Source organism: Platichthys flesus, chromosome 24 (assembly GCF_949316205.1).
Source record: "Platichthys flesus chromosome 24, fPlaFle2.1, whole genome shotgun sequence".
Classification (NCBI taxonomy): Eukaryota; Metazoa; Chordata; class Actinopteri; order Pleuronectiformes; family Pleuronectidae; genus Platichthys; species Platichthys flesus.
Window position 1 is genome coordinate 7,048,999 of NC_084968.1, and position 25,425 is coordinate 7,074,423.

At 41.4% G+C, this 25,425-nt stretch overlaps 2 protein-coding genes across 4 annotated transcripts in view; both read right to left on the reverse strand.

Moving 5' to 3' along the window:
* Positions 1-1,680: 1,680 nt before the first annotated feature.
* On the reverse strand, positions 1,681-8,709 carry LOC133950045 (uncharacterized). The gene is made up of 13 exons (XM_062384209.1): positions 8,506-8,709; positions 7,412-7,471; positions 6,076-6,156; positions 5,651-5,767; positions 5,248-5,343; positions 5,019-5,108; positions 4,909-4,938; positions 4,800-4,820; positions 4,456-4,503; positions 4,221-4,319; positions 3,953-3,977; positions 3,774-3,856; positions 1,681-2,686 (listed from the first exon to the last, which is right to left on the reverse strand). Exons 1-13 carry the CDS (start codon positions 8,564-8,566, stop codon positions 2,673-2,675), a joined length of 825 nt encoding a protein of 274 aa, XP_062240193.1. The 5' UTR covers positions 8,567-8,709; the 3' UTR covers positions 1,681-2,672.
* A 1,436-nt stretch (positions 8,710-10,145) lies between these two features.
* LOC133950002 (protein phosphatase 3 catalytic subunit alpha) overlaps positions 10,146-25,425 on the reverse strand; it is a 60,394-nt gene continuing 45,114 nt past the window's right edge. The window contains exons 9-14 of one of the 3 annotated variants that reach the window (XM_062384145.1): positions 23,217-23,342; positions 22,096-22,167; positions 18,893-18,977; positions 18,590-18,687; positions 15,153-15,182; positions 10,146-11,948 (exon numbers count right to left, since the gene is read on the reverse strand). In XM_062384145.1, coding sequence (XP_062240129.1) covers positions 11,743-11,948; positions 15,153-15,182; positions 18,590-18,687; positions 18,893-18,977; positions 22,096-22,167; positions 23,217-23,342 — 617 coding nt within the window. In that variant the 3' untranslated portion in view covers positions 10,146-11,742. Of the gene's footprint in view, positions 11,949-15,152; positions 15,183-18,589; positions 18,688-18,892; positions 18,978-20,406; positions 20,434-22,095; positions 22,168-23,216; positions 23,343-25,425 lie in introns of all 3 variants that reach the window. The other 2 variants (XM_062384146.1, XM_062384147.1) reach the window with 2 other exon arrangements.

Sequence of the window (25,425 nt, forward strand, 5' to 3'; positions counted from 1 at the left end):
ACTAATCCCCCGCTATTCAGATGAACCCCGTTATCCCTTGTCAAGACCCCTGGTATTCCAGGCTGACATGTAACACGAGCTGCTTGTTGCAAACAGTGCCCCCCCCCATGTAACTTAACAACAGGGGCCTTTTTTTTTTTTGCTGAGTTGCATTTCTCATGGAAAATAGTTGGTGGTTGCATGTAAAGGAAAAAAATCCTGCAGGTCTTACACACCATTTCATTAGTTTCCCTTGTTTCCTCCTCTTGTAATTTCTCTTCAGGTGAGATCCCTCAGATTTCAGGTGATATGCAACCACCAAGTGCCCAGTATTTAATATAAGACCACCTGAAACCTATGGGATCTATTGAGAGACACGTACCATTGCATTCAAACCACAGACCTATGGTGGCCCTGGGAGCTCAGCCCACTACAATGAAATTAAACATTCGCATAGAGAAAACATCTTCATCGATTTGACTACACGTGCACAGCAAATGGAAAAGCTGCTCTCAGGGACACCGTACAAATCCACATTTGTCACATTTCATGATATAAAGTCAGTGAAAACAGGGCATGCAGAGTATGTACAGCATGGATTCAATATAACCTAAGCATTCAGTAATCTGGTGGAAATATTAACTTTAACACTGTGCATTCTTATTGCTGTGCTGCAAACATGACAGATTTGCAGATTTTCCATGTGGTGATCACTTCCATCAGTTTTGTGTGAAGCGTGCACTGGTTGCAGCGACACAAAGACACAGGTAACACCCTGATGGTAGAAGAGAAGGTATTTGTCATAATAAAAAGTGAGACTTAACACTTTGAGAGGACCGAGTGAAGCTGAAGGACGGAGGCGTGTCATCCTGTAACTCAGCCGAGGCCACAGCTGGTGAGGCATAAAGTTGTGGGCGATTTGGATGCTGCCAATCTGCTCGCTGTCTCTCTTGTGGACGCTTGCCCACAGTCGCAGCCGTTGCCCAGTGTCAACTTACAAAGGCCGCGGGTAGAACCGAGCCAATAGCACTGTGGGAATCAATTCAAAAATGGAGCCCATTGCTGCAAAATGGCAAAGGTCACTCAAATGTTTAATCACGAAGAATGAGCAAGTCTATTGGAAATACATGTTATTCAACTAATTCATGCATCCCGCTCTTTATGGATGCGATTTTATGAAGATTGAGCAGCAGCACAGAGAGAGAGAGTTTGACACTGGTTCACTATGTCTCACTCTTCAGATCACAACCTCATTTAACCTCCCTGTGATGAACACTGACTGAGGAAGTGAAGGCCCCAAGAAGGGCTGGCTCTGTCTTGTGTTGACTTACTGCACCATCTAGTGGTTAATCATTGAACTGACACTGTCACATTGTATTTCTCTTCATTTAAAAGCAACGAAAAGAAAAAAACACGTTTCTTTCCCCAAAATAAACTGGACTCAATGATTTCCTTCTGTCACATAATCAAAACATGTAATATGTTGTGAGGTCAATGGTTGACTTCATCAAATCACTACATGACAACATGTCAAATTAAATAACTGTTGAAAGATATGGAGGACAAAAAAGGACATCAGAACAACTAAATAAATAAATGAATGTAGAACTAATAAATAATTAAATGTATTTACGCATAAAGACATAAATGAAGAAATTATTAAATAAAAGAGTAGAAATAAATACATGAATGCTACGCAACTGTATTTATTGATGAATTCATTTATTTTTCTCTTTGTTTATACTTGTCATTTTTTTTCTTCATATAAAGATATTTCCACAATAATAATAATATAGCAAATCTTGTGAAACTAAAAAGAAAATTACAACTTTTTCTCCAGAGGAAATAACAAAACAAACTTACAAATGCAATACAAAGCTATAACTGGTCACAATAAGGTCATTCCTGGACCCACAAAATGTTGTAATTTCTTTGTAATAAAATATCTGGATTCAGCATTCCAGTCCATCCTGTGCAAACCAACAAACAAATAACCAAAGATTATTTCAAAAATCTTTTTTTTAGTGATTTATTCAGGATGTTGAGGTTGAACAAGAAATTCCAGATATGAAGCAGTTCCAGTGTCTTTAAAATACATACCTGTTGCTAATTCATTGTATGATCGAATGTGTATTTACTGAAAAAACTTAATTACGTAACTCTAAAACACACACACACACACACACACTCACACACACACACACATACACACACACACACACACACACAAACACACACACAAACACACAAACAGACACACAGACAGGCTATATTCAAAACCGACGGATAATTCTAAAACTATGAAAGAGACACTCATTACATCAAATATGTGACAGATCTGAGGTCAGTGCACTGTACAGGAAACATGTTTTGGACAGAAATGAGTGATGCAGCTGTACTTTTGCAGGTTTGAGTCAACAGTGTACTGAGAATGTAGCCCAGCGCTCACCACAACAGGTTCACCTGCTCTGAGATTCATCATCGCAGTCACGCCCACTGCTCCATCAAACTGCCGTCAGCATACAGAATCATACATGAAAACCATTGCTCCACACGTCTCGGCTCCACACAACACTATGTTTCACAAATTAACATGAAAGCATCTAAACTGCTCCTCCGCTAGATCAGTAGGTGGGGGACAGATGTGACTCATCCTCTGTCTGATCTTCATGTTCCCACCCTCCAGTTTTCTTTTATCTTGCAGCAGCTGAAACACACATAGCAACAGAGGTAAGTGGGGAAACCACATGAGGATAAAACCACAGGAGGAATCTGAAATGAGTCTGAGAAATAAAAATAAAAGAATTCTGAATTGTGAAGGAGCTGAAAATGATCTGAAACCAGTTATTAAGACACCAAAGTATCTAAGGCTAAATAATCTTACATTACAAATAGGGGAGATTATTTTTTTTAGCTGAATTTTTTTTATTTATGATAGATTTTTTTTTCTTTCTTTTATTGTGCATCTCTATTCTTAACTATTTAGTGTGTTGTTTATTTCAATACAAAATAAAAATGGATTCAGTTCAGGGGATGATCCAGGGGCGGGGCCAGGGGCACTGGCCCCAGCTGAAGTCCGATTGGCCCCTGAAGTGCCCTCCATCCACCCCTGGTGAAGTTAGCATGTATTTTTGGCAGGAGAAGTTCCAGTTCATGAGCGTGGGATTTTACAGTGCTATCTGTGCAGACGTAGATTCCTGACGAGTCCCGTTAGGATTCCAAAAGTCACATCCAGAGAAATCCAGCAATATGGAACAACATAAACACTGTTTTCCTCCGTAACATTCCTCCTGCGTGACTCCGCTTCCCTGGGAAGTTCTCAGCCCAGTATTCCAGGCCTGATTGTATTAGGGAAGGAAGGTTGAATGTTTAGTGGCCAGATTTTTTTAATTGGCGGGGTTAAGGGGTACATGAGTCAGTTTGCGCGTGGATGTGCACGTGCATTCACCCCACCGCCATACATGCACACGCCCGCAGCGTCTGGTCCACGTTGACATTTACAGGCAACACAATAGCCCCTATCCAAAATAATCTGTGTTTATGTTGGGAAGTGACTATCTTTCAAGCCCTGCTGCTTGTTGGAGGGCGGAGGGCCCCCGAATCACAGGAAACACCTTCTGTTGCCCAGCTACAGGCCCAGAAGCCCACGCAGCACAATGAGATATTAAAAGCCTGTGACTTCCCTGCCGATCTGCGTCTGGAGAAACAGCTTTTTAACCAGCGATGGAAGAATGCGCTACACAGAAGGAACCCTCGGAGGAAATCTCGCGGGAAATGGACGGAGGGCAGCTCACCGTTTTCCTCCCCGACGCACGACTTCACCCCGAGGAGCATGACGCCATCTTTGGTGCTCTCGGGCCTGCTCTGGAAGGATGCGCTGTGGAGAGACAGAGAGACACAGGGGGGAGGAGGATGCTTTGCTTGTTCCCGCAGGTTTATACAGGCAGCATGTGGTGATGAAGATCAAACTTACTTCTCAGTGCCAGTGTCAATGTTTTCTGGAGGAGAGAAGAAGAGAGAGACAATCAGGTTTATTTAGGGGACACGTATGATGAGCGTGTGAAAGGTGTCGCAGCTTGATTGAATATAAGGGGCTGTTGGGCCTTGGTGGAGATATGCGCTCTACTGAGTGTCATTCCAGTTGAAATGATTGTAACCACGTCAATAAGACACTTAAAACTCATACATTAGAGGCCGTGTATAGGACATGAGTCCCTGGTAAAGTCTACTACTCCATGTACCTGAGTGGTCGTTGATTCTCTTGCTTCTGAACTTCAGGACGATGGCGGCGGCAGCTCCGACCAGGAGGACGGGCGCCAGGATCCACCACAGCCTTTTGTCTGTGGGGAACACAGGGGAAGATCAAGCAGATACAATGAAAACTAACTTAAATATAAAAAGAATCAGTGTTTCTGTTGTGTGAGCAGATTTCGGGGTCAGTTCTATACGGTTCAGTGTCAGTTTGGTAGAATTCACCTGGTTTGAGCGGCTCTTTCATATAACCCCCTGCCGGAATCTGGGGACCTTTGGAGACAAAGGGTTTTAGATTAGAGACCATAAAACAACTTATTAGCTACCTACATTGCTTCTTCAGTCATGGCTTCATGTGCAGAAAAAACACTTATGTGAGGACAGGAAAAAAGTCAAAGACACCTTTCTCGTCAGCATTTTCTTTCTTGATCAAATATTATAGAGTAAAAGCAACCAGCTCACAGACAGTGATATTAATGTTAGCCGTATTCATCTTTATTTAAATCTTAATATACATAAATATATATAAAGACATGGAGGAAGATAAGGTGTGTATATGATGCATGTACCTGGGGCACGAGCGGTGGTGCCTGCAGACAATATGGATCAGTATGTTAATTGGATTCAAAGTTAAAATGCTGTGAATCATCTGACAACGAGAAGACATTGGATTCCTACCTTTACCTGGTTTTGCCTGTTGATCGTGTCCTAAGGGTTCAGATACAAGCACAGTCTCAATCGGCATCATCACATCACACCAGTAACACGGATCACTTCTGATGTTTTACCTGGAACAGAGGAAGTCTCTCTCGTCTCAGGGCGGCTGCTTGGTTTTGTAGTTGGAGAAGATCTCGCCCCCACAGTTTCATTTTTCAGAGCTAATAGACAAAAGAAAAAGAAAAATCATATAACAAAACCTACTATGGCCAATAGTATCCACTAGTAACAACTTGATATCCAGCAGCACCCAGGAAAACAGATAATTTCATCAAAAAACATAAATGGATGATCACCTACTTGGACTGAGTGAAGTGACATCCGTCCCGTTATTTGAGTGGTGGCTCGGGGTCGGAGCCTGTGAAGGCCCCGGCTCAGGAGTGTCATTTCTCACAGCTGAACAGCAAAAGGTAAGCGAGTTTAAATATTTAAAACAAATCTGGGGCAGTACTTTGTTACTTTGCTCTTTTTGAGCGTGTGCAATTTGCTGCAAATAATGAAAGAATGCTGGTCCTTGGTGAAGGCGGAGGCTCTACTCTATTACGCTCTTCTAGTTTAATTTATGGGATATTGACCCAGTTGTGCAACGAGGCTCACTTTGAAACGGCACTTGTTTTTAAACTGAAACTCTCCAGTACATTTCCACACAGATTTGTATCATCACCATCCAAATAAAAATACACGCAAAATAAATTCTTCTAACTTTGATTGTCCGTGTGGGGAACAACCGGGGTTGCAGTGGTCACAGCTTTGTGGGTCGTAGTTGCATTTATAGGAGAAGTGGGCTCCATGGTGGTCACAGCTGGAGGCTCAGCGGGTACTTGGAAAAAAAAAAACAGCAAGAAGGAAATAAATGAATAAAGTGCTGGTTGTTATATTGACTGAGACAAACAAGCTTTTTCTCATGATTTACAGTCTCCATAATAATCATTTCATTGTACATTTTATTTATCTGGTGTTTTTAAATATGCTCAAACACATTAATGTTGTTTAAAAACAGAGGAAGTAAATAATATAACATACACATCATTGGTATCTATGGAGAAAGGTTCTATCACCACAGGTCTGGTGCTTGTTACCAGGTGTTTCCTGAATGTAGAAGTATTGTTCTAACACACATGCACTCACCTGTTGTGATATTTGTCACTGAAAGTTGTGTCGTCTGTTCTGTCTGGTTGCTTTGTGCGGTGACTGACTTAGTTGTCGAGACTGTGAAGCAGAAACACCATTGTCAGTTTACACCTGTGTCATGTTGTCATGCAGCTGCGAACCACTTTGTGTCTGAAGTTAAGACAAGAGATTTGAAAGGTGAAATCTTATGCTCGACAGCCTCACGGTTTGAGGTCAAAGTGCGTTTTTCAAAAAGCAACGTGTTCTCCAGGAACTCAAAATACATCGTGAAAAGCACCAGCGTCAGCTTGTGCGTGTGAAACACTTCCAAGGATAGATTCTCTATTTAAGGCTCAAAGTCGTGTATTTGCATTATTCCTGTTTGGCACAGCTTTAAAGGCCGGAGACAAAGATGTGCCCTCAGTCCAAGTGTAAGACTGGGGAGATGTCAACATGACTGTGGAGGTGGTGGTGGCGTGTTGAGGTGGATATCCTCTGCTTGAAGCCGCGCTGCAGAGTGAAGCTGCATCCTGTCCCAGACATACCATTGTTGTCTCCCTCTGTCCTGTGGGACCCAGCTTCCTGTCTTCACTGCTGTCAGCTGCAAACTCAACGCACATATTTCACAGCAGAGCTGAGCCGGAGTCAATTAGTGCACGTTTTTCCCTGCGACCACATGCAGCTCCATTATCCTCGTCAGGAAACCAAGAGCTGGGAATGTCCCAGTCGAGTCTCAAGTGTTTCAGAGCGAGTCGCAAGTGGTCTTGAGACCTTCAGGTCATTTGAAACAAGTCGAAGTCGGGACATATTTATTTCAGAGCAAATTTCAAGTAAGTCCAGGTAAAAGGTTCACGTACTGCAGAACAAGCACCATGACTTGAGTCCCGTGATAAGTTTAAGACAGTGGTGGATCTTGGATCTAAAAAGAAGGCTACTGACAGGATGGGGCACTGCAGGGACCAATCAAATTTCAGCTGGACCAGTGTCCCCCTGGCCCCACCCTGATTTGAGATAAGTCCAGGTCAAGTATTATGAAAACAAAAATGTTTTAGTGTGAGTGTTAAATAAAGTTCTTTAAACAAAATAAGTATTTATCATCCTTGAGTCAGTTAACAAAAAACATGAGAGCGATATTTATCTTCTCAGAGTCAATAATTATGTTTTCTGAAACTGTTGATTTTCAATATAAAGGTAAAATGAATGTTATTGAGAAACTTTTCCAGTCTAAACAACCAATCTAAGCTCTTTACAGTACAGGCAGCATTCACAGCCATCAGAGGCCATGTGGGGTTCGACCCGCCGACATTCCAGTTAGTGGGCAACCGTCTCCCCCTCCACAATCGCATGAACTCACCTGTTGTCATCTTTATTGTTGGCGATAGTGCAGTTTGCCCAGTGGAGTTCTCTGTTGAAACTGTTGAGCAGAAACACAAGTGCAAGCTCAATGGAAACAACTCCCATCATTGTCTGAAGAGCTGTGTTAAAACCCCCTTCTATTGACTATTTATTAAGAGCTTGTGGACTGATCTCAGGCGCCCGGGGTCTCACGCTCCCGGGCCCTGCTTGGCCGAGCAGCAGCTCGGCTGAGGGTGTTTCCTCCAGATGTTTACAGCCTAAAACACTGGAAGCAGATTTGCGGCCAGATGGGACGTCTCTGGCCTCAGGACAATGCTGTGCCCTCTCTGAGAGAGAGGGGGGCAGCTTGGTTCCCACTGGCTATCTGCAGTTAGATCACCTATCTGCCCAGAGCAGAACAGTTAGAGGTACTTTTGGCTCCGCACAAGGAAAACAAACAAATCATGAGCCCCCCCCCCCCCCCCCCCCCTGCTTTTTATTTTGACCCTCAGCTGTCACTCTGCACATTGGGTTTAGATTTACGCTTCACGAAAACATATTTTCTGTCAGTTTGACTGAATATGGCCAAACAATGTCACCTTTTGTCTGACTTTTTAGTACATAGACAGTTCAAGGCGTAAATACACACACACACAAACACACACACACACGCACGCACAAACACACCCCTTATCTCAGCCCGGAAACACACTGTATGAGTGAATGTCTCCGAGGTCATGTTCAAAGTGTCTTTTGAACAACACAGTGATCTTTATCTTTGCACATACCAAAAGCCAAAGCAGTTTACATGAGAAAAAGAAAAACATCATCAATCTGAGTTATTACTGCTGCAAATTCAAAAAAAAGAAAGAAAAGATATTTTTAAGTCTCACGACAACATGAACGATCAAATAGAAAATCCTAAATGTGGAAATGTTCCAACACAATAAAGTAATAGACTCTTTTTTTTCTAATTTAAATCCTCCAATGTGGCAGAGACAAAGGGCTGAAACAAACGGATCTCAGTCCAGGGGACCTGTGAGGACCCTCACTTCTGATTCTGGGAAATCTCAACTACATATGTTAAAAAATGGGTTTGACTGGTGTCCCTACCTTCTGTGAAGAGGTGGACAGACGCGAGCAGAAGGAGCACAGGAACCATGGTGGTCTTCATGGTGATTCCGCTGCCGTGGACCCCTCTGACTCAGAAGCAGTGCAGTGGCCAGTGGGAAAGAAGGTGTCCGAGCCTCGGGCGCTCTGCTGCCGATGCTTATTTTGGCCCTGGCTGCAGATAAAGAAGGAGGAGGGGGAGGAAATACACAGGCTTACCTTCCTGACGTAAAGTGGGGTCATTTGAATGCATCGCCAACTCCCATCACTTATTTTTTCCTGCTCAGACACCACTTGACCAGTTGGGAGGAGACTCAACAGTCTGAGTCCTGGCCACTCAGACAAAGGACGGCAACCGAATACATTGTGAATAATTATATGCTAAACTAAAGAAAAAAGTGACAAATAGGAAACACACACACACACACAGTCATATGCATGCCCCAACAATCTTACAAAAATAAAATAGTCACAAAATGAATTTCTTTTGTTCTCAGAAACTCCTTATAGCTCATGGAACACAGCAATGTCTGTACAAGGAATCAATTTATAGTTTGTGAGGCTCAGTCATATTTTCACTTATGACTAAAAGGGTTTGACTCATGAATCATATAAGACACTGCAGATAATAACGGCCTTAGAGTTCCCAGGACTGTAGTTTGATAGAAATATCAAATATGAGCTGTTATTTCAGCGTCTCCCTGACAATTTGTCCTGATACTAGCCCTCCACCTCCATGCACTCAAAAACAAAACAGGATGTCTGTTTACTTCCCTGGGTTTGAGGTGACTTTAACACTGTGTTTGATTCCAGTTGAAGAGACCTTGAAGGGAGCACGAGCTGCTTTGTATGCTTACGAAGTTACTTTAGAGATTTTTACTTTTAGTTGGTATTTTATTAAAGGAGAAAGTTGGATTATCCCTAAAAAAGAAACTTAAATAAGTGAATTGAAATAACTTTCTTTTCTTATCTTTGATTGATACTTTGGTAATCACGTCGGGGCGGCTGTGGCTGGAGAGGTCGTGCGGGCCGTCCACTAACCAAAAGGTCAGCAGTTCGATCCCAGTCTCCCTTATCCCATATGCCAAAGTGTCCTTGGGCGAGACACTGAAGCCCACATTGAGTGAGTGATGTGTGATAAAGTGCCGCAAATAGAAGCACTGTATGAATGTGTGTGTGAACGGGTGACTGGCAGAACTGGGCTGCGAGTGGTCATAAATACAAATATTTACTACTTAGGTCTACGGAGATTGAGAGTTATTATATAAACTATAAAATACAAAACTAACATTTAACATTTAATCTACATTCAACATGTATGTGCAGAGGAAGCCTGTGATCACGTAGGTCTTTCTCTCATGCAGGTATCAACCAATCTTGGCTCTGCCTTGGAAGATTAATCAAAGAAGTCACTAAGGTTGATGAAGAGGAAACACCTTTTGTTGCAGCTTCCCATCCACATACTGGACGATCATCAAGAGGAACCTTTTGACTTACGGGCAACGGCGAGTTCCATTTCCTGCGATCAACACCACAACACTCAGCTCTGTACTAGGGCTTTGTGTAGGTGTAAAGCAGAATAGGCAGTGAAAGGACTGTGTGGAATATGTATTTGATAACACACACACACACACAGACAGGAGAAACAGCTTAATTTCAAGTTGAAATTCATGCACATTTTTATTGAACAGTTATATAAAATACTTTTCATAGTTGCAAGTGCATGCCTCATCTGCCAACAGTTTTGAAGTTAAATTACAAAAGCAAGGCTTCATGTTGTGTAGTGAATTACTTGGGCACTTAAGCAGGTCTTTAAAAAAGATTGAAGTATTTTTTCTTTTCTGGTTTCATCTTAAAGTATCGAGCAGTATCAAACCTATAACTGATATACAAAGCAGAGTTCCAAATAATGATAATAGTAATCAATAATCAAATTACACTTCCTGTGGCACGTTAACCAAAAAAACTGAACAAAACTCGATTTACCTGTTATATGACACCAACAGCTAATCATGCATTTTTGAGTTCCACATGTAACCACACACCTCACAAGAATTGTCAAACATGCTTAATTGGACTGTGTGCACTTACAAGCGCAGGTTAAAAATATGATTTCTCATCGATCTCAGATAATTAAATGCTTCAATTACAAAAAGAAGTTGAAGGCATAGAGCATCATGGTGTTAATTGAAAGTATGCAGGTATACGTTTCCAGTATATGTTCACTAAAGCGTAATATATCTCAAAACAGGCCTCCACAGCCAAGGTATTCAGATTTTCTACGTCCTCTGTTTGATTTTTATAAAACATGCATAGGCAGACACTTTTAAGTTTATTGTATTCTTTTTTTTCTTTACACAATATAGGTTCTCTATTTTACTTTGTTCGCAATACTTAAAAAGAGAAAAAATTGACACTCAATTCCAGCAAGCCACAATAAATCTGCAAACCCCCCCCCTTACCCCTGTCCAAAAATAAACAAAAAATAAACATATTTGCAAATGATAGATAGGTAAATGTAAATTCCAGTTATGAAACTCAAGAAAAATAGTTATTCATTACAGAGTTATTTAGCCATTATACAGAAAAATTCAGGTCAAAGCACACACCAAAAGAACCTGAGGTAAGCATAATATGTACAAAACCATAAAACGTTCCATTATTTGGCATTTCGACAACATTGCAACATTCTTTTTAAGACTGCCTAATTAATTTCAGAGCTATTTTATAAGAGTAGCAAAAAAAAAAAAGTTATCAATAAATAGTCCTTATTTAGTTTGTACACCCTTATATGTTAAAAACATGTTCTCATGTTCCGTCCTTTTTAGTGCTGTATTTTTGTAAACGTACAATAGTTAGTAAGAAGTTACACACGACTTTCTGTTTCGATGTAAATGAGCAAGGGTCTTTCAAGAGGAGAGAAATATAAAGAAAAGAAATCGCCCTTAGGATCTATCTATCCCTCTGTCTCCTTCTCTCTGACATACTGTGGTGTGGTGAAGCGTCAAGCACAATCAAGGCCCGAGTGTTCAGAAACGTGAACCGGCAATAACTTAGCAGATTTTACTATGAACTAATATTTTGAAGGCATAACCAAAGACTAGCAAGTGACATGTCCCCCCCAGGTGTGAGCCGCATGCCTCCCCTCCACTCCTTCACCCTCCGCCCCTTCTCTGCAGTGGCGGGCCGAGATGAGGGGGCGGCCCTGTCGGCCAAGGCGACGCCTGCTGCTGCCGGCCCTCACTGGATGTTGCTGCCGCTGCTGCTGGTGCTCCCCTTGGGGTCCGTGCCATTGGTCTCCGAGGAAAGGGCCTTGTTGAGGGAGTTGAGGCTGGCGTCGGAGGGCAGCGTGTCTCGCCGCGGCGGCATCCGCTCATTGATGCGGTCCAGGCCCTTGGCCTCGGCGAAGCTAGTGATCTTGTGCTGGGGTGAGAAGCCCTTGATGGCTGTTGAGATGCAAGAAAAAGTAAGAAAAGAGGGTGAAGAAAATTAGGATTGGTCTTTTTAAGAAACGACAGACTAGACAGTTAAAAGAATGGGGTCACACTTGCTCACATTCACCCACACGTCACTGGATTAAGTTTGGTTTGAGTTCATGGAATAATTTTACTGAGAAAATTACAACATAGAGTTTTTCTGAGGAGCTGTCGGCCAATTCAACCATGAAAAATGAGCAGCTGGGCGGACTTTGAACACTATAATAATAACTGCATGATAATGGTCAACAGAGACCTCGCTGTTAAAAGGAATGGTTTGACATTTATGCATTTGACACTTATTCACAAGGCAGCAGCCGCAGAGCTTAGATATTAAAATGAAGGAGAAACATGTTGCCTTGCTTTACCTGAGGGTAACAACATCTGCTTAACAGCACCCGCAGTATAAAACTAACTTATCAAGATTGTTTGTTTTTTAAAAATGTTGTCCAAAAAATGTACAATAAGACAAAATAGTTTACTATATTGTTCAAAGAGGGTCTACTTCTTGGCAGGTCGTGGTAATATATCTCTTTGACCATTGCTGGATGCTACCAGAGCAGCTGCCGACTCTGGACTCATATTGAACTGAATCAAAGTTCTTATTTCCTCGTAGGCAAAGACGCGAATAAGCATATTTTCCAAAATGTCAAACTATTCCTCCAATCGAACAAAACAGCAGCACACCCGACGTGACATACAGCTGCACTAAATATACATATAAAGCCGAACTCCTCAGTTGATGATGTAATTTTTCAAAAATGTATCGTTATGATTTTAAATCAACAACAGATTTTATAGTGCAACATTTTTTCAGAATTAACATTTTGAATGTTGATGAACACTCAATATAAATGAGCTCATTTTTATGAAACGACATCACATTTAACACCATTTATCAGATTTTTCAAAAATGTTGTAACTGGACAGACAAACGGATTAAATAATCCTTAATCTATGGGGGGCGCTCCCGGAATTAGGGTCAACAGGTTTTCACTGTGCTATCAGTCCATGATGTAATGAAAGGTCCTTCTAATGGCTGTCTCATTGTAAATCTAACACATTCTTATTAAATATGAGTTCAAATAATGGCTGATAAAGATTATCTTGACTTAAGCACATTTCTGAACACCTGAGGACCCCAAACCTCCACATGACCCCATCACATCACATCTTAAGAACAACAAAAACAGGGAGGAAGGAGAATGACCAAAGAGACAAAGAAAGAAAAAGAACAAGGGGAGATAACACAACACTAGAGTGGAGCCCACTATGACATTCACTTCCACAAAAGGGAACCATGTTGAGACGGAGCTCACGTACAGAGACACTACAGAGGTACTTGGGGTGCTAACCACTTGATTAGTCCGCTTTGAGCATGCAGCAATTAGGGATTGAGTGGAGGTTATGAGGGGTGGAGGTCAAAATCCAATTTAGAGTTTATAATAAACCAAATTATAACTAAGTGAATGGAAAATCTAGAGATGTTTCCATACCAGCATAAGAATAAGTTTGATTCTGCAGAATTGCCGGGTGGGGTATCAGCAAGTACACAAATCCATGTACTAATCTGGTATCTGGTCTATACAAAATATTGAATTCACACTGTCAGTTTCATTGTTGTTAGTGTTGTGATAATCAAATAAAAGTTAAATTTCGCCAATTTTTACCCAAAAAATGCTTTTGTTTTGTTACTTCCACCTTTCATAAAGGCTGTTTTTTCATAATGATTGAAAAAACTTAATTGGAAAGAAGATGACCCTTTTTCATTTTCCAAGGATGGGGTGGCAGGGTGGGGTGAAGGGGTGGCGGGGACGTCATTTTAGAAGACAAATTGTGGGGAGCAAGGAGAGGGGGCGGGGCACCACAGGTAGCGTTTGTTGTGTTTGCTGCATAGCACAGGTCAGACACAGGTTATTAGCAGCTCACAGGAAAGAAACACGACACAGCAGGGCCACAGAGGATCCACATGGAGAGAGAAGCAGAGAGAAGGGTCTCGACACTACAATGAATTGTCCTCTATGGGGCGGGAGAGGAAGTACTGGACTTTTAAAAACGTAAATAGCAGCTGTAGCAAAACTACTATTTAGCTCGCAGTTGAGGTTGTTCTTGCGCCGAGAAGGAGGTGATAAAAATCAAAAAAATATTTTGTTTTCAGAAGAATTTGGATTTCAACGCTTTTTCGTCATTGGAGCACTAATTCAGATCAAACTTGTTTATTATATTTCAAGAGAACTGCAACAACAATGCACAACTGCTTCAGTTGTTTCAAAGAGGAAATACCATTGTGGGCTTTCATGGCCAGACTTCACTGTATTGTATGAGGGTAGAGCAGCAGGAGTAGAAGTGGATTTAACCGGTATGTTGAGTGATTGAGGTACAATACATGTTTGTTCAGGGGACTCCCTTCCTCTGAAAAAGAGCTTCAGATAAAGTTACCACATCATTTAATAACGTCTTTCTGACCTTATTTTACACAAATCTGATGATTCCTTCAGGGCCAATATTAAACTGAACCCAATAATGGAACAAGAATAGTGTCTATACAAAATCTACCAAGCATTGGAGGATTTCTACATACATGTAATGGGCACACCTGAAATCTTTTTTATAATATGATATCAATATTTGTGAATTTTTAATTCCGAGTGAAACAAATGCATCAGGTGCAAATCACTTGCGACTTCAAATATATTTTGGCATTTATGTCACAATTTTACTCAGAGGATGAGATGTGTCCTCCCATGTAGGTTACGTTTCAGAACCAGATCCTGCTTCAGATGACATTGTTAAAACATGGTGGTCTAATTCTATCTGCTACAGCGTGGTCATCCAGTGGTGCCCCTGATATCAAGTAGATGACCTGAAGATGCAATAACACATTCTGGAAAGATAACATTTACTTAGTTGTGTAGCATTTGCTTTGCATCCACTCAAAATCACAGTGATGATGAAATCTGTGCCATGAAAACCATTCCCCTTTGAAACCCGTGAGACCACAGGATTTCCTGACTTACTTACTTCTTTGTCTCCGTCCCTAACACTATGGCACATTTTGTTAGCCCAAACACCCAACACACTATTCAAGCACCAGTGAGATGGATGAAAACCCAGTGGAGCCCCCTGTCTATTGCTATGAGAGAGCAACAGAAGAGGGCGGCCAGACCCATTTACCTTCATCAGCCTCAATAGCTTCAATAGTAGCTGAAGAGAAGAAAAAGGGGGGTTGCAAAACGAATGAGAGAAGTGAGCAGGAGAGTTCATTTTGTCCCAGGAACAAGTCAATGGACAGCAAAGACAAAAGCCAGTTGCTGACAACAAAGGTTAACGTCATCTCCACATTTTTATGACAATGGACACATGGATGTTAGCAAAGAGAGGAAGAGGAGAGGAGGAAGAGGAGGAGAGAGGTGAGCCTTAGCTTTTATTTGATGAGTTCCAGATCTGTAAAGGGAAGGTGACATGTTTGTGGCAGCGAAAGAACCTCATGGAGAGGATTTTTGGAAAAAGTTTGACAAATGTGTCGAGGTGAGAAATGGAGACTGCAGGGATAAACACTGATAGCAAACAGAACGCGGTAAGAGCTGGAAATCTATTCTTTACTTTAAAAACAACAATGGAGTTTGAAATGGCAGAGATGGAAAACAGAGATAAGGTTTGTCAGTATGGCGTTGTTTTTTTTCCTCCCATCTTTATTCAAGAGCTTGGTCTTTCGTTTGAGAGCGGAACTTGACGATTTCACCTTCAGATTTCGTGATGCTTTCACTCGTAATCCTGTGCTCACATTCAAATAGCTCTGCTCCTGTGCATGTGTGAAACGTCTGCTTCCGGGCGTATTTTGTCCTTCAAAATTCCCCAAACAATAGAATGCTAGGTGTATTGTTGACAGGCGAAATTGTCCCGTCCTCGTTGTGGGTGAGTGAGCTTCATGTCTTCAAAAGTCCCTTACTTTAAATAGGTTTGTGCATTCATGCCCTGCATGGCTTTCTGTAGGTTGGGGAATTCTGACAATGTTGTTGCACGAAGTGTGGAAAAATAGCTAATCAGTGAATCAACGTGACGGTAAGGAGAAGAGCTAACGGTAAGGAGAAGAGCTAAAGCTGGAGCGCAGGGAATCTAAGCATAAGCGGAGTATATCTGAGTGAGAGCGCAGGGTTTTGAGTGAGAGCGTTACAAAATCTGAATGTGAAATCAAGTCTTGCTCTTTAACTGCAATAAAGAAAGGGAGAAAAAGCATGTGAGTGTATGTGTAATTGTGGGTTTCAGGGCTGACGTATGATTATTGATGTAAAATCGAAGCACTGTAGACAAACAAAGCGATGTTACTGTTGTGTGCGGCATGAAGCAGCATCTGGAACTGCAGGATGAGCATCTTTTGATATGTGATATCAAAAGTGCTGGGCGAGGAAATCTCTGGCATTTTTAAACCACTTACCAATACTCTACAGTCATCCCCGAGGTGACAAATTGACATACAGTACGACAAGGTGACAGCAAAGTGACGGCTGTACAACACCGAAGACTACGTAAACGCAGTGAGGATGAGAAGAAATGGCGAGAAAGGAGGGCATGAGAGTCAAACGTCAAAACAGAATGAGGTTGATGGAGTCAACATCTCAGTAGAAGCACACTGGTGTCTACCTAAAGGAGGGGAGCAATGTGATTCTACCGATGTTGCAACAGGAATCTCTGAACATCACTCTGCCTCCACTGGGGTTCTCTTCAGTGTTAATGTTCTTCACCGTACACGTCCATGTGTGTTCAGGTCTACTCTCAGGCACAAAACTAAATCTACAGCCACCAGAGGAGCTCTGACGCTCAGAGCTGAGAAGACATTAACCAAAAGCCATTTTCACCACGTTTTCTTAATGTGGAAGGAAAAAATGTTTGCTGCTGTGGCCAGAAGGTTCTCAGCATTTCTAGAGTGAAAATGTCATTCATCTGTTGCCAGTGTTGCTGGAAGGAGCAGTCACTGGCTGTGGCTGAAAAGAAGACAAGAAGAAGACAGACCGTCTGGGCCGCCGCTGACTATGACACGAGATACACACTGAGGTCTGATCAGCAGGGGGGTGCACCTGCCTCGGTGTCAAGGGTGTCGTAGGATAAAAGCCGCAGACACCGATTGACGTGGAATAACAGAGGTGAACATGTGGCTCATTATCGTTTTTAAGTGCATTATCTATTCTGTACAATAACAAATTGGTACACAATGCTATTTTAAAGTATGTGTCTTGCATTCATTGGCATCACTTGCAAATTGACAATAAAGGTATTCTATTAGATTCTACTCTAATGTTTCCTATTAGAGTTTCAATCTCCAAGAACGACCCTGTCCTCCTACTCAATTTAAGCAAAGTACACACTCCTGTACCTCACACTGAAAAACACAACATTTTAGCTTCATCTAAAGCTTCAGCTGTCGTCCTGTTATTGTGACTTTACTGTTCAACAAACATTATACACACTTGCTTTAAAACAGAGAAATAGCTTTTCTTGCAAAGGCAATAGAATCTATATGTGTGTGATATTTCAGTCTGTCTGTGACTTTGAGTGTTTTGTGAGAACCTGTGAGAGGAGAGGGAAGTTAATTGGATTTCTGCGTTTTTTTTTGTGTGTGAATGAAAAGGCAGTAGCGACACCCCCCTTTTCATTCACAGTTGGTTGTGTCAATTCCAGTTCATCCTTTGTATCACAGGGAGCCCGGGGGCACTGCTCTGAATCAGGAGCAAATCTGTTTTGGACAATCAGGTGGCCATTTTTGTCCGGAGTCCTGACTAAATTCAAATTTGAAGCGGTCGTAAAGGCTTTTCCAAAAAAAAGCGCTTACATCCTTCAGTGCAGCGGTTTGTTAAGACTCATTTAGGGAGCCTTTGGAATTCAACATGAGAGGGTGAACTGAACTCTAAATTCATCTAACAGATAGAAAAAAGGGAAAAAATAAAAAAATAACAACAGAATACTTGCACAACCGAATATACCTGCAGTTTCTAGGGAGAAAAGAGAAAGAAAAAGATACAGGTAATATTTGAGATAAAAAACCAGTGGTATACAGAAAGAGACGAGAACGGGAGGACAGTGTATTAATGCGAGACATCGAGCGGGAGACACATTCGAGAAGACAAAGGGACAAAGAAAATTGTCTGTCTGTGACAAATATAACTCGATATTTCATAGTCATTTATCCAAGAAAAATGAGGAGTGGGAGGAAAACTGCATTAGGCTAGAAATATTTAATTTAAAAAAAACGAATAAAAGTACTGACTGACGCTGCCAGAAACATTTAACTACACTTACAGTATTACTCTGAGGCAGCAATTTGAAATCCCATCACTGAGGGACAAAGGGCAGATATTTCTATATATACTTTACCCTAAACTCCGAGCTAGCACTTTCTTCAGGGTACTGCTGTGTAAGGGGAACGTGTGTGTTTGTGTGTGTGTGTGTGTGTGTGTGGGAGAGAGAGAGAGAGAGAGAGAGAGAGAGAGAGAGAGAGAGAGAGAGAGAGAGAGAGAGAGAGAGAGAGAGAGAGAGAGAGAGAGAGAGAGATAGAGAGAGAATCCATTCTTGGGGCCGTAGCTTGGGGGTGTCAGGGTACTTGGTGAGAGTCTTACCATTCTGCAGCTTCTCTTTGCCGCCGGACAGCACTCCGCTTGGTAGCATGCCTGTCGGGGTGAGTCCCTTCAGAGTCAGCACGCTCTCGCTCTCCTCTCTGCAATTTAAACAGAGAAATATTAACATCATAAATGGTACAACAATACACACAAAGAATGCGTTTTGGATGTTCTAATTCTTACTCAACGTCAAAAACACAATCTTGTAATTTCTACATAATACTGCCAGATGTATTATATTGATGGAAACATGGCAACAGTGGAACTTACAGGCCACACAGGAACTTTTTCATGTTAGCATACCTGAGCACAGAGAATACTCGAGCCATCTTTCCAATGGCGCGGATCTTGTTGCGGATGACCTCCTTACGGGCAGAAGCGGTGGCACCTGAAAGGGTCGTACAGAGTGTGACTTGTGTGCACAGAACCTGTAACACTGTAATCTACACTCGATGCCTGTATATGTTGTTTTTTTTAACTCCAAATGCCAGATTATATAAGTACCGTAGAATTTAGTTAATGTGCTTAGACAGAGAGTGTTTGTTGGACTATTAGTTGAATCCAGAAGTGCATCAGACCACGATGCAAACACAATGCGCCTGACGATCGGATTATACACAATAGTTTGAATCCATCCAAAGATCAAAACAATCAAGAAGTTTTCAGCATTCACTGCATTCATGCTACTTGTACTGTGCTCATATAAATAACCCCATTGCCTGCACCAGAAATCAGAGTCCTGCACAAAATTGGATACAAATTATATTGAAATAAGTCCAAGGTGTGAGGGTAAATATTAAAAACTTGTGTCCTGCAAAGATTTGTTTCATTCAAGACAACGACAAAAAAAAAAAAGAAAGTGGCGAGTATGTTCTCAGTGGTTTTGCTGCTTATTTAATGAGCCAGAAAGTATTGGCTTTTGATAGCCACTGGCTCGGCACATAATCGCTGAGGAAACACATTGACAGCTGCAGGAAAAGAGTTGCTGAGACAATTAACAAATAATATTCAGAGAACACAGCATGGGAGGACGAGGAGGCCAAAATCCATTTAACGTGGGTGACTGTGTATTTAGCACCTCTGTTTAATCACCGGTGAAGGGTCTGTTTGCGTGACATATGTTAATGGGTCTGGATTTGACTCGGAAATAATAGCGGCTGACGAGTCGGATAGAGTATAGAATAGAGCTATGCCAGTGCGGGTTTACAAAAATGGACCCATGCAGGACACTGCCAGACATGTGTTTTCAACAAGCTTGAAGAGTACACGCTACATGAATTTCCCTTTGTTGTGTTTTGCTTGAAGAGACCCAAACTGGAAAAGAAAACTTTGTTTAAAAGAGAAACCCCTTTTTGCAGAATAGCAGTTTTGAAGGCCCCAGGGAGCTGATGTGGAAAATGCTAATGAGGGATGGAAATGAAGCTTGTGTGTGGTGAGAGTTTGGGTAAAGAGAAGAGGAGACAGTCTGATGTCTTGTTTAGGACTCTTCCTCTAATCCTCTTCTAAAAAAGCATCATGACTTAAAAACATTCTGTTCCTCTGTTGTGAAAGTATTTATTTCAATGCTTACAGCTAATAATTTCCATTGGCCAAATCAGAAGAAACTCCCTGAAGCTGTTTTCATTGATGTCAGTTTTGGGCTTATTAAAGCTACTTACATATTTTGTTAAAACTTAATTAAAAACAACAGTGGGACTCAGAAGTGTGAAAAAGTTGCTTCAAATAGTGACGTTAGTTGACAGGCTGAGATGCAGAGAGCAAGCACCGCACAAAAGTCTATCTACAGCGGCACACACCGGTATGGCTAGTGTTTGTACCTTTTTTGGGGGGATATATTAGCTGTCCTTCTCATGAAAACAACCCCCAGGAAGACAAGAAAAAGGATAGAGTGATCAGTGGATGGCTGTAGAATGAAAGGAGGACGCAGCGGAGAGGTGGTGGCGGATGGTGAAATGAGAGGCAACAAAGCACGACAAGAAACGTGAAAGAAAAGCGATGCCTTGAACACAAAAACTCTGGAAAATATAAAGAGAAATTAGATGAGGCAAACCAAGGTAGTGACAACATCACAATATGAGAGAAATGGAGAGAGAGAGAGAGCAAGAGAGAGAGAGAGCAAGAGAGAGAGAGAGAAAGAGAGAGAGAGAGAGAGGGAGAGAGAGAGAATGAAAAGGAAATACGTGAAAAGGAGCAGTGAGGTTAAAAATATCACTTGGAAACCATGAAAACAACAGCAGACAAGGAGCAAGGCAGTAAAATATAAATCAGAGATTATGAGGGCACAGAAAAAAGGAGATTGTGAGTGAGAGAGCCAGATGAATGACACTCCACGTGACAACGTGAGAGCAGAGATATCGGCAAGACTGAAAGAGAAAGAATAAATGAGCTTGAGAGGAGATAGATTGAGAGCCAGGAATTGTGAAAATAGAGGGAATAAACTAAAGCACTGAGCTTATGAGGAGGAGAGTGATGAGTAGATGTGCACTGTGTCCACCGTCCCCCCCAAAAAACAAAAATAAATAATAATATAATTTAAAAAATGTGGAAAATGCATTCAACACACAAATGAAGGGAACATGTAACACATTCAATGTCCCTTTAAAGTTTAACATGGTGTCGAAATCAGGCGAAATCCTGACACTCCCACCCTGGTTGCTGTTTACATGTGCATCAGTAAACACAAAGAGAAAGGAGGAGGAGGAGGAGGAGGAGGAGGAGGAGGAGGAGGAGGAAGGACTGGTGAGATAATTTCCTGGCAGGAAGGGGTGGGGCAGGCTGAGTGAAACTGGTCATCTCCACTGTAGATAAGCCTTAAACTGGGATCAAACAGATGACTGGAACTTGTGAAGATACAAATCATGAATAGTGTGTGACTCACTCTGATGTTTGAACTCATGGCGATGTTTGAGTAGAACACAACACATTCAAAATGAGTATTTAAGACTCAATTTAGAATAAGCTGTTCATAGAACTCTTTCCAGTTTTTCACTGATATCCTGTGTTATCTTAAGTATGCAAGTTCAACCTGTTGAGGGCAATAAAACAATGATTCACTCGTTCATCCATCTGAGTCATCAGTTGAATGGTTTCTTAATCGTTTCTCTGTTGATGACAGGGTTGAGGAATGTTGTCGTGTGGGATTTCGTGGCACGTAGCAGTGAGCCCACCAACTGCTTTCCTCTTGCAAAGTGTGGTGTTGACATACGGAGACATACGGTGGCCTTCAGGTAACAAAAAAAAGCAAATGGCCCTCTCTATAGCCAGTGATTGGTTTGTCTATTCTGGGCTTCTGTAGGAAAATGGTGATAATGAAGATTAGAAATTAGAAAAACTATTAAATTAGTTTCAGGTGATTATACACTAATGAAAATATAATTTTGAATCCTACACACGGGATCTTCAATATAGTTGAACTAAATTATCTGATAGTAGTTGTTTGTGTGTGTGTGTCTCCCTCTAGTGGAGGTAGGGAAGACTGCAGCGTGAACTGTTTTGTATCTGCTTACCATCCATCTCTTCCTCAGTCGTCAGCTCGTCGTTGGAACAGATGCTCAGTACGTTCACTAGCATCTCAGTCACTGCAAAAAAAATATACAAAATAATATATATATTATTTTTGACCAAATGCCACTTATTTTTTGACACAGCCCATAATTAATAATCTCGAGTCTGGGGGAAATGTCCAGCCACGAGAAGGCAGTGCAGGCTATAGTCGGACACAGATTTACCCGAGTGACCAATCTACACACACCCAGCCCACACACTGCTGTTAATGGCCCTCTGCGGAAGGGTCACACCCAAGAAAAGGCTTCCTGGAATGAGTGCGTCAGATATTGTTCCTTGACAGTATATGTGATGAAATTACATGAATGTGTCACAGACCTGACAATGGGATATAAAAACAAAAAGCCTAACATTTTCTAATACAATCTTCAATACACTCAGAGATTAGGGTCCTCTGCTATGTTTGTTGTTTTCGGTTGTCTCTTAATAACAATCGATATTTTCCCAAAGAGCACAGGGGCTCATAAATTAGATCTTACATTTACATTTATACATTAAAATAATTGTAATGACATAAATAAAGTTAAAAATCGCAGTGTTAAGTGTTGTTGCACTGCGGTTTTCCTTTCCTTTCCTTACTCCTTACGGATTCTCCGAAACATTTCTTTTGATTTTGTGACGTCTTCCGTCATGTCTAGGAATAGTGGCTGGGGTAAGAGATTTACTTTTCAACCACAGCATCTGTCTGCAGTGACACCACTTCCTCAATCCGACGTTTCAAATTAAAAGCCCTCTAGCCTTCCTATAGTCTCATGGTTGCAATCTTTATTTGCACAATGCTCCTAAATTATTTTCTGTTCAGACATATTAAAGGCCAGTGACATACTCAGGCTGTGGAGCCCTGATAGACCTTTTTAATTTGCAAGTCTAACTTATTTAGTAACTTTGCATGAGAGTGTGTTTCTGGCTCATAAATCATGCGCAGTAAGTCTTATATTTATGATTGACTGCACTGCACTGAGTGTATGTGCTACATTTCTCATGGCTGAGCCATTTTCATAACTGACCCAGGAAACTAATTGTTCTCATTTCACGCATATTACAGCTGTATGCGTATGCTCACCCTTTTCGCCAACAAAGGGCAGGGACCAGGTGAAAACGTCCATGAAGTTGGGCAGCCAGTAAGGGTGGGGAGAGCAGTTGAACTGTCGGATGTTCATCACGTTGTTCTCGTACTTCAACACTGCCGCTGGGGAGGCACGGTAAAAAAAGACAAGAAAGGCAGTTGTTAAAATATGTGTAACGTTGGATATATAATGAAACACTCTTTTACAGCTTTTATAATGTGCAATTTCAAATGTCCCATGGTATTCCTGTGCAAGGACCTACACCCTGCATGTATCACAATGAAAAATACCCACATCATTAGATGTAGGTTTGATATCATAATGAATTAAAATACAGCTGTTTGCCAGTGTTAAGAGACCATTGAGACATGTGTACATAGATGTATAACCATCAATTATTTATACTGCTTATCCGCATGGGGGGAGCTGGGCAGGAGGCAGGGCAACACCTTGAACAGGTCCCCTTTGTATTGCAGGGCCAACACACAGGGACAAACAACTATTCTCCTACTGGCCTAAACCCAATCTGCATGATATCGGACATGGCTGGAAGCTGGAGTACCCGAAGAGAACCAGGAGGGCTATTTCTGCAAGGCTAATATTATGATATCTTCTTCTTATAAAGTTTCAGCATGCCGCACTCCGAACTGCAGATTAGAGTCCTTGCTTCAACAAACAAAGAAAAAGCACCACCTCAAACTGAGCTCCGAGTCCATTACCAGTCTGCTTCCTGTTTCCAACCACCACTTAGACTTATATCATGTAATATCATCAGCTGATGAGCTACCACAATCCATAACTTGAAAAAAAAAAAGCACCAGATATTTTCTACTTGTCAATAAAAATCTGCAAAACGTCTCTATAGTTGGATTATTAAGTGTTTATAGATTGATTCTTTGATTTTTAAATAAATAACAAATTTATAGACAGCAATGTGAAAACATCTGCTGATGACAAGGAATATATACATATTCAATAGAACGCTACCTACACACACACAAACTAAAGAAAAATATAATTTTAAGGTGATATATAAACAATCACTATTCGTCGATGTCTCACCCTGACAAAGTGACGATTATATGCAAATTAGCCAGATGATATGTGCAAATCAGGCTAGAAACATGTACATGCATCAAAATGAATGGGACCAACATTTGGGGGGGAAAAAGAGAGAGAAATCAATCCCCTGTTTTCACCCACCCTGGAACATTTCCTCTGCGTATTGATCACAGCCCCCAGATGAATGAATCACATCTGTCATTTACGGGATTGGATACACGACTAACATCGCAGAAACACACAGCTCAGCATTTGGACTCCTTCAGCTAGAGCACTTTTCATTAGTTAAACGTGAAAACAAACATACATTTCTGGTGAGTAGGGCAGGAGAGCGTAGACACAGACAGGAAGCAAAGGCAATGATGGGCAAACGCTTGCGACGTGCTCATTTGTGTATTCTTGTACTCCAGGCGATCTGTTGTAGATGTGCTGACATGCTTTTGCCATCATCAAAGTTATTCTATCAAAAGATCTATGTGCTGCATCACTTCAGGGATCTACAGCAACACTTACAGCTGAGAACTATAAAGGAGTAGTTTTAGATTTTGTATTTTTAAGGTCCTGTTAGACCTGGTATCAACATCTGTCCTGAGAGATTTCAACACAAGTTGACAGCATCAATTATGCATCCTGTGATCAATATCTCTTCCCTGCTCTATATACAAATAAACATGCATGTCATTTCTGACTGTGAAGACTAAATTATATTGTTTCTAAATATTGTAGCGGTGACTACACCCAAATTAACCTTTGGCCTATGGTTGCTTGGTAACCCAATGATGACAAGAACATTCAAACAAAGGTCAGGCGTGACATAGTCCAACAGACAACACCATTTTTTTAGTGTGTGCAAGATAAAGTTTCACAGGGTCGCATTTGTGGGAAGGTATGATAATCATTAGGGAGGTTTTGGTGCCCCCTTCAGCAGTATAATCTTTTTCACTACCCTGCAGAATAATCACAGGGGTGCTACCCTCACATGAGAAAATTATTTAAGCAGTATCGACAGTTGGAATGGAAGTAAATATTATTCTTTGTTCCACACAGCTCATTTTATATTATACCCTATCATAATCCTAAGCAATCACATGGTTTTAGCTGACATAGAATCCACTGCCCAAATAGTGACCAAGGCATGCCCCA

Excerpts from the sequence above, each read along its gene's own strand:
- LOC133950045 (XM_062384209.1), bottom strand. The coding sequence starts at position 8,566 with ATGAAGACCACCATGGTTCCTGTGCTCCTTCTGCTCGCGTCTGTCCAC. Across the intron at positions 5,344-5,650 it reads TCCCCACACGGACAATCAAA|CTGTGAGAAATGACACTCCT; the intron begins GTTAGAAGAATT and ends TTTGCTGTTCAG. Across the intron at positions 4,939-5,018 it reads AGAGACTTCCTCTGTTCCAG|GACACGATCAACAGGCAAAA; the intron begins GTAAAACATCAG and ends CTGAACCCTTAG.